General features: G+C 60.0%; 1 protein-coding gene across 3 annotated transcripts in view; it reads right to left on the reverse strand.

Moving 5' to 3' along the window:
- Nucleotides 1–8424, reverse strand: part of SCARA5 (scavenger receptor class A member 5) — a 37214-nt gene extending 28790 nt beyond the window's left edge. The window contains exons 1-3 of one of the 3 annotated variants that reach the window (XM_069805457.1): nt 8161–8424; nt 6762–6880; nt 2584–2712 (exon numbers count right to left, since the gene is read on the reverse strand). In XM_069805457.1, coding sequence (XP_069661558.1) covers nt 2584–2712; nt 6762–6873 — 241 coding nt within the window. In that variant the 5' untranslated portion in view covers nt 6874–6880; nt 8161–8424. The remainder of the gene's footprint in view (nt 1–2583; nt 2713–6761; nt 6881–8160) is intronic. The other 2 variants (XM_069805456.1, XM_069805454.1) reach the window with 2 other exon arrangements.
- Nucleotides 8425–8632: the final 208 nt, after the last annotated feature.

The raw sequence follows: 8632 nt of genomic DNA on the forward strand, positions 1-8632 counted from the left end.
CAATGCCCCAGCCCTGCTGGGAAACACCGTGGGGTGTGCAAGTGTGTATCTGCACACACATGCATGTTTCTGTGCGTGTTTGCACACATACATGCTTTCCAAGGAGGCTTTTGGGAATTTCCCTCCTTTCCCATGGGCAGGATGGGAAGCAGTGGAGCAAGGCAGGCGGAACATCCCTGCTCTGTGTTGCTGGCCCTGGGGTGAAGGGATGCTGGCAGTGGAGGGCATGGACCAGGGGCACAGTTTCCCCGTCACCCTTCCCCAAGACAGTGTGGTGAGAGTTGCTTTTTGGGGAGCAGCCGCGGTATCACAGCCCATCCCTCTCCAAAAAGCATGAGGTCTGGAGGTGAGCTGGACACCCCATGCTCATTTGCCCTGGGTGGGATGGTGTCTGCTCCAGGTGGGACCTGCTCTGAGCAGGGTCCTCACCGCGGCTGTGGGAGGACAGGGATGGACAGGATGGAACATCAAATGGTGATGTTCCTCTTACAGCATCGTGGCCAGCTCTTCCCAGCTCAAGGAGCAGATGAGAGCAACTCTACTTCTCTAAACGCTGTGTCTTTCTGTGCACCTTCCCCTCTGATGGGAGACAAGGGATGCTGGGCAGAAGGTCTCAGCTCTGGCAAGCTGGTGTCTGGTCTCCAGTAGCACAAAGTGGGATTTTCCATGGGAAAACCAAGCCCTCCACCATTAAGGGTGCCCATGAATATCCAGTCCTGGTCCTCCAAGGACCATCAGCTCCAACGTCGAGGTTTCAGCCACAGATACCTGAAGCTGAGGACCATCAGGATTGTCTCCCTGGGCTACATGTGGCTCCCAGCTGGATGTGGTCTCCTCGCCCTGTTGCAAGACCACCCTGTGCCTGTGGTTTTCCTTGATGTGATAAGACCGTTCCGGGCACCCACGGTCGGCACAGCCGGCTCCAGACCTTGTGAGTCAGCTACATCCAAAGCCAGAGGCTTGGCTTAAAGTTCCAGACATGCAGAAAGCAATAACAAAAGAGATGATTTTTCTCTTCATTTTGCTTTTCTTCTCCAAGATTGCGGTCCACCACCCAGGGGGTAAGGTGGTTTTACTGGGGTCTTACTGAAAGCTGAAATCCTGCCAGTCACGGGACTCCAGGAGATGGGGCTTTGAAGACGCCCGTGACTGTGAGCCTCCAGCTCTCCCTGCCGTCAGCCGATGCCATAATGTTATTGTTATTGCTGGAGCTGCTTTTGGGTGAGCAGCTGTAGCTCAGCCCAGGACAAGAGTGCCTGTCCTGAGCTTTTTGCACAATTCATGGCATCCCTCGCTCAGGGTTTCGCAGGCCAAAAACAACATTAAAACAATGTAATGCAAGAAATAAGTGGGAGAGGCTTCAAAATTCCAGCAAAACCTTCTCTGTCCCTTCCCTAGCCCAGGAAAAACAAAAAAACCTAAATCCACCCTTTGCAAAAGACACAGGCTGCCTTCACAGCGCTGGCATTACCGCAGCTGGAGTTAAACTTGAAATCCGTCACCCCCCCAGCTGCCTGCAGCAGGCAAGGCACAGGCAAGGCACAGAAAATCATCCCAAAGGGATGGTGCGGGGGCAGTGCTCAGCCCTGCCCAGCAGCTAGTGGAGATTTGGGGTTGGAAAGGGCATATTCCCCCCCCCCCCCCCCCCATGGATGCTGGGGTTAAAGCTGGGAAGGAGGTGGGTGGGAAGCAAGGAACTGGTCCTTGGTGCTGGCATTTCCCACCCACGCCTGCTGCGGCACCCATCCAAGCCCCCCCACCCAGCAGAGCCCCACATGGGGGTGGTACGGGTGCAAGGGGGATGGTACTGGCACCATGGGTTAAATCAGGCATCTTCACAAACTGCTTCCAGCACGGCGAGGGGGAAAACTAGCCGGCAGCGACGTGGACCACATGGGATGTGTACGCAGGGATGAGCTGAGGCTGGGAGCAATTACAGGCATCTGCGAGCAGCTTTCCCATCCCTGGGCTCACCAAAAAGCTGGAGAGGGGAGGCAGGAGCCTTGCCGGCACGTGCTGTGCAAGAATAACGCCCTGCCTGTGAGCTGCCTGCATCTCCATCGCTGATGGAGCCAGGGCTTATTCTTACCCCAAGCAAAATGGGGGGGATTGGTGCAAACCCAGCAGCCGTGACCTAGTGATGGGAACAATTCCAGCCCTGAACACGGGGTTCCTGAGCACCTCCTGAGCCTCACCATCCCCAGCACGTGATGTTTGGACCCTGCAGCAACTCCAGCCTCAAAGCTTAAATCAAAACCACTCCAGATGTGCAGTATGGAGCAGCATGGGCTCATGTCATTGTCCCCAAGGAGCTGAAAGTGCACTGCGGAGGCGATGCCTGCCTCGGTTTGCAGCCATTGCTTTCGGGCAGGCATCGCCTCCTCGCCCCACTTCTGCTGGATCCCGTATTTTCCTCCCTTGAATGGCATGGAAACCCTCCTGAATGCCACCACAGATGGAGCAGAATTGTGGTCCCATGCTCATGGCCAAACCCAGTTCACATTGCACCGAGCTTCTGCACAGGGGAGCATCACCCTGGGGTACCGCTGCACCCCACAGGGAGGACCCAGGCTCAGCCCTTACCTGCGAGGATGAATACTCCGACGAGGATGAGGAAGACGAGGAGGTAGAGTCCCACCACGGCGTACTTCAGTGCTGCCAAGGAGCCCAGCCGGCTGCAGCGTCCTGCTGCCTTCATCCTCTGCCTGGGACCTGGGGGACAGGGCAGGGTGTCAGGGAGAGCATCATGCACCCAGTCTGTCTGGGTTCCATCTCCCAGCGGGAGAAAATATTGCAAATATAATTTTGGCAATGCCTTGCAGGTGCAGGCACAGCTCTGCGTGCCCCAGTGTTGATCCGCCCAGGTTGCCCAGAGAGGTGGTCGATGCCCCACCCCTGGAAACATTCAAGGTCAGGTTGGACGGGGCGCTGAGCAACCTGATCTGGTTGAAGATGACAGAATCACAGAATGGTTTGGGTTGGAAGCGATCTTAGAGATCATCTAGTTCCAACCCCCCTGCCACGGGCACAAACACCTTCCACTAGACCAGGTTTCTCAAAGCCCCATCCAACCTGGCCTTGGACATTTCCAGGGATGGGGCATCCACAACTTCTCTGGGCAACCTGTTCCAGTGCCTCACCACCCTCACAGTGAAGAACTTCTTCCTTATAATCTAATCTAAAGATTGGCCCATGGCAGGGGGGTTGGAACCAGATGATCTTTAGAGGTCCCTTCCAACCCAAACCATTCTAAGATTCTAAGATGCCTGGATCCTGACATCCCTGCCAGTCTCTGCTTGCCCAACCCTGCACTAGCTGCGATCCAGCTCCTCTTCGACGCTGCCACAAGCCCTGAGCAGCAAGAGCTGTGTGTGAAGGAAGTGGGGTTTTATGAATCAAACAGCCAGGAGGAAAATGCAAGGAAAGACAAGGAAAGGCTCCTGTGCCATGAACCCAGCGGCAGGGAAAAGTCATCTGGTTTTGGGCTTTGCACATGTTCAAAGCTTGAGCTCATGTTGAAATCTGGGCCAGGTTGTGGTCTTAGGTGGGAGCCGGAGCCTGATCTGGATACAGACCCCGCATCCCTCTGCCCCCAGCCCCAAGGCTGCAGCGGTGCTTCAGCCTGACGCCTTGGCTCTCTGGGTGACCCCGTGCTGCTGGGATGGGGTGCAGGGCGTTGGGTGCCGGCATTTTTTTGTTGGACCCCTGTAGAAACACAAGGTTTCTGAGAGCAGCTGAGAACCAGCAACTTCATGCCAGGACAACAAGCGCTGCCTGGTTTTGCCCCTTGCCAGATCTGAGATGCCTCCAAGAAGGCACCACCAGAAGGTGGAGGAAGAGTCCCAGACTCCCACCCCCTTGACTTTTGGGTGGCTGCACCCCATTGCTTTCTGCCTCTAAGCCCTGAGGCACAGCGTAGCACCGATCCAGAGCCTGCATCAACCCAGCAGAAAGGGTGAAGCACCACAGCCCCGAAGCCGAACCTCCTGGGGAGGAGACCACCCTCATCCATGGCCATGAGCAATGCCCACCTCCAGCCGGGACCATCCCTGCTGGGCTTCGGGACCTCACCCCATCCCACCCCTCGGCTCCCTGTGGGACCAAGCTGGCCCTTGGGATGCCAGAGATGGAAAGGAGGTACAAGGGGCTGGGGGTGTCCCTAGCCTGGCAGGGACCCTTCCCCACTGCACCCTTGCCCTTCCCCAGCCAACGGTCCATGCGTCCGTCCCGCTGGAGGACCGGGAGGTTTGCAAAAGCCTCCAGCCAGCAAAGGGTTACGCTGGGTGTATCGCTTAACTCGGCCCCATTTTGGGGCTCCAAAATGATAAAGTGCTGAGGTCAGGCTCACCGACACCCAGAGGGGATCCCGCGGGGACGTGGGGTGCTCGAGGCCCCCCAGCTCAGGTGCGAAAGGCGGTGCCTGTCCTGCGGGACCCCTCCATCTGCAATTCATTACCCGCACGCGGTTCCCATTTGCTGTCACCGGCCAAACAGATGGAGCCGAGGGCTTCAGAATGAGGAAAGCTGCAATATTTTTCTGACATTAACACTTATATCAGGTCCTGGGAGACTCCGGGAGGAGCTGGCCCCGGGCCCCGAACCACCCACTCCTCTTTGCTGCTCTCGGAAGAGCAGGAGGGACCGCAGCTGCGTAAGCAGCGTTTTCACAACAGCCCGCTCCGAGGAGCCCACGGGCGGGCTCCGGCCAGTAACCAAGGGGAAAAGCAAATATTTCTTCCCCCTGCCCATGCCCCGGGGAGCTGGAGCTGTGGCCCGCCCGGTCAGTGGGGGAGCAGAAAGTGGGAGGCTGAAAGCAGCCAGGACTTGTCATCCCCCAAGCCCTGGGGGGTGTCCGCGGCTGCTGTCCTGGGGGTCGTGGCAAGCAGCAGGCTGCTGCACTGGTCCTCAGCCCCAAGCTGAGCATTTTCCGTGAGCCCAGGAGCCCACTCAAGTGGTCCCATCCTCATGATGAAGCTCTCAGGGTTGTCCTCGACCCTGCCCTGTGCAGCTGCAGACCAGACGCAGCCCCACAAGCGCTGCTCCAGCAACCTCTCCCGTGGGAATGGGCTTCCTTGGAGAGCCAGCTCTGCATCGGGGGGAGTTGTGGATGAGCAGATTTGCCCTGAGAGATCCGGGGCCACCTGCCACAAAAACACCAAAGCCAGGGAGATACCTTGAACCTCACACCGGGGCAAGGTCTCTGCTGGGAATGGTGGCCTTAGTCATGGAGGACACCAACTCCTCCCTCCCATCTCTTCCAGCATCGCTCCGGGCTCCACCACCCTCTCTGCCCATGTCGGCAGAGTGGCAGAGCATGGGGACAGCCCCTGGGCAGGATCTGCCCCTCTCTCTGCTGCAGGAAGGTGCCGCGGGCGTTAGACTTTACAAGCCAACAGCAGGAGGGAGGGCAGAGGCAGGAGCAGCCACGCTGCTGAGAGCAGGGGGACCCTCGCAGGGTGACGCCGAGTTTGGGGAACGGATTCAAGGCTCAGGCTTCACCCAAATGGGAAATCCACCCTCTGGATTCAAAGCTCTCCCTATCGCAGGGGCTGGAGGGCAGGAGAAGGCACCCACACAGCAGTGCCACATCTCTTGCAATAACCATCACGAGCCGCTTGCACCTTGCAAGCATCCAGAAGCAATTTGTCCAGAGCTGGGTGTTCCCAGCTCACTCGGTGCCTGGATGCAGCCCAGCCTGGCACACGGGCTGCCCCCTGGAAGCACCCCGGGCTCTCCATCACATCCCGGGGATGTCCCACGTGCCTAAAACCAGGAAAGCGAGTCCCCCCCTCACCCCGACCCCATGCTTGTGGTGGGGGACAGCAGTGCTGGGAAGCCTGCTCAGAACAAGACCGGTTTCCCCAGCAGCGCCGCAGGTCTCCAAGCAAAGCTGTCAGCAAAGGGGACCTCACATCTCTGCTTGAGCACCCAGCTCTGCCTGCAAAGGCCTCGGGAAAAATTCATCAGGGCTGTTTGCCTGGGGACCAAGCCTGGATCTGGTGAAACATAGACAGTATTTCACGCAGCAAGAGTGAAGGAAAAGAGCTCAGCAAGTCCACAGTGCAGACAGAGGCCAGCTAAGATGTGCAGGAGATACAAGCAGGTCCCGCTGTGTCCCGCTGCACAGCCCTGGTGCTACCAGTCCCGCTGCAGGGCATTTCTGGACAAGACTACATGCAAGAGAGCCAGAGGCTTGGAGGAAGAAGGGAAAAAAAAAAAAAAAAAAGAAACAAAAACCCCCCAAACCCAACTTTTAGGAAGCAAAGTGACTTTCCATGGAGCACGACCCTGGTCAGCAACAGAACTGAATGAGATCCTGCACACCTCAAGAGGCTCACGGTGCCCTGGGTCTGTCATCCCCCATCAGACCAGAAAGGGGGGGACAGGACAGGAGGCACGGAAACCCCCTTGCAATGGGATTTTGCGAGCGTTTCTCCCAGTGAGGCTGTGCCAGCAGGAGAGAAGAATTTTCCTGCTCTGTTTGGGACACACACACATTCATCATGGTGCTACCTCCACCGAGGCACCCTCACCCTGGGCACCCTCCCTTCCCGGGGCAGGGATTGCTCCTCTGCTCTGGTCCCCTGGGACCACCGGCTGGAGCTGAGCACCTAACTCGGGTCAGACACCTTTGCCTGCATGGGGCCGAATTGCTGAGCTTCTTCCTGAGCAATCCAAGCTCCCGTGTCCCTCCCCCAGAAGCTCTCCAGGTTTCTGCTACCAGGTTCAAAGCCCCCCCCCAGACTGGAGCCCATACTCACCGTCCTCGCAGAGGTTCAGTTTGGAGAGGTTCCTTCCCTCGAAGGGCTCCTCAAAGACGGAGCCGTTCTCCCTCTCATTGAAGGTGTGAAGGTACATGGCCTTGTTCTCCATCCTGCTGCTGGTGGAGCAGAACAGGCACATGAGATGGTGCTTGGTGGCTAGGGTATATCCTGATGTGGCAGGGGCCCGATCCAGGCTAATCCTGTACCCTGCACGGCTCGGCACCATGGTCCGGTGCAATATGGTACGGGCTGGTGCTGGGGACACAGACCTGCTGCCAAGGGAGCCCTCTGCTCTCGCTTGCCAAAGCTGACGACCACATCTCAGCATGGGGTTTCTTGACCTGCCCATGGCCCAGGCTGGGCTTGGCAGTGCCCCAAACGAGAGCCAGACCGCCACAGCGAATGCGGGGAGAAGCTGGTGGGCAAGTTCAGCGGGACCACGGGCCCGCCACCAGCTAGTCCTGCCTGCGCCCTTGCAGCTCAGTGAAATGCTCACCACCGACACAGGACCCCTGGCTCGTTGGCCAAGGAGGGGTTCCTACACCCACCTCTGCCTGACCATGTGCCCTGCGGACGTCCAGCCTCGGTGCCCGCTCCGGGCACGTGCTGGATGTCTGTCCCTCCCCAGGGCTGGGGAGATGGAGGCTCAGCGTATGCATACAAGCCCCCCAGGACCTGTTTCACCCTTAGGGTTTGGGGTACCCCTGCACCCACACCAGCTCTAGGTACCCCAGCACCATGAGCCAAGCCTGCCCCCCTTCCTGGGCCTGATCCTGCTGTCACTGCCTCTCTGGTCAGGGTTTTTTTTGGGCTGGTCCTGGGGACAGGTCCATGCCCACAGTGAATACTGTCAGCCCTGGGTAGGTTGTGTCCCCTCTGCCAAAGATGTTTCATCGCAGCACCCGGCTGGGAATCAGCCCCCAGCAGGGCTCTGGTGTGGAAGGAGTTAAAATCACCCCCTAAGTGGGACCTGCTGAGCACCCCCAAACTCATCCCCTGCACCCCTGCGACTCCCCCAGCTCCAGCCGCCCCTTGCTGTCAGCACACGGGTGCTCCGCTCCGTGGGGACCCCCAGCTCCTGCCACCCCCCCCCCCAGCTAAAACCAGCCCCACTGGGAGCAGACTGGGCAGGGACCTCCCTGGCCGGCAGCAGCATCCCCAGCCCCTGGTCCCACTCCCACGGGGAAAACATCACCCGTGTAACCCGGGGGGGGGGGGGAGTGTCTCGCAGGACCGTGGAATCAGACCTCACCCCCGACACCCAGCCCCTCCGCGCCCACCCCACGCGGGTGGAAGTGGGGCAGATGGGGTGGGGGGGTGTCCCGCCCCGCACCCCATCCCGCCCCCCCCCCCCGACGTCCCCTTTGTCCCCGCTCCCCGCCGCGACGCCACTGACCTGCCGGGCGGACCCACGCGTGAGCGAGTTTGCCGTGGCTCCTTCCTTCCCCCCCCCGCCGCCCCCGCCTGCTCGCTCAGTCCCCGGGCTGCGCCATGGTGGCCGGAGCAGGGGGGCGAGGACAGCAAGGGGACCCCCCGACCTCACCGCCAGCTCCCCACGGGCTCGCAGGGACCGCCGCTCCCCGCCAGCCTCCCATGGGTGGGGGGGTGCGCGGAGCCAGGGGGGGACGGCTGCGGAGCCGGGCGGCTGTGAGCGAGGACCTCTCGGCCGGGAGCGGTTCTTTTTTGTAGGCGGGGAACGGGAGGGGGGCCGGGCTCCCCACGCTCCCCCCCCCACCCTCCGGGGCCGCCCCCCGCCCTCCCGTCGCTGCCCAGTCCCCGACCAGTTCAGCCCGTGGCCGGCGGGAGCGATCGCAGCCCACGGAGAAGGGGAAAGGTGCTCGTGTCCGCCCCCCCCCCCGCTGCACCCA

This window comes from Haliaeetus albicilla, chromosome 18 (genome assembly GCF_947461875.1).
Source record: "Haliaeetus albicilla chromosome 18, bHalAlb1.1, whole genome shotgun sequence".
In the NCBI taxonomy this organism is placed as follows: domain Eukaryota; kingdom Metazoa; phylum Chordata; class Aves; order Accipitriformes; family Accipitridae; genus Haliaeetus; species Haliaeetus albicilla.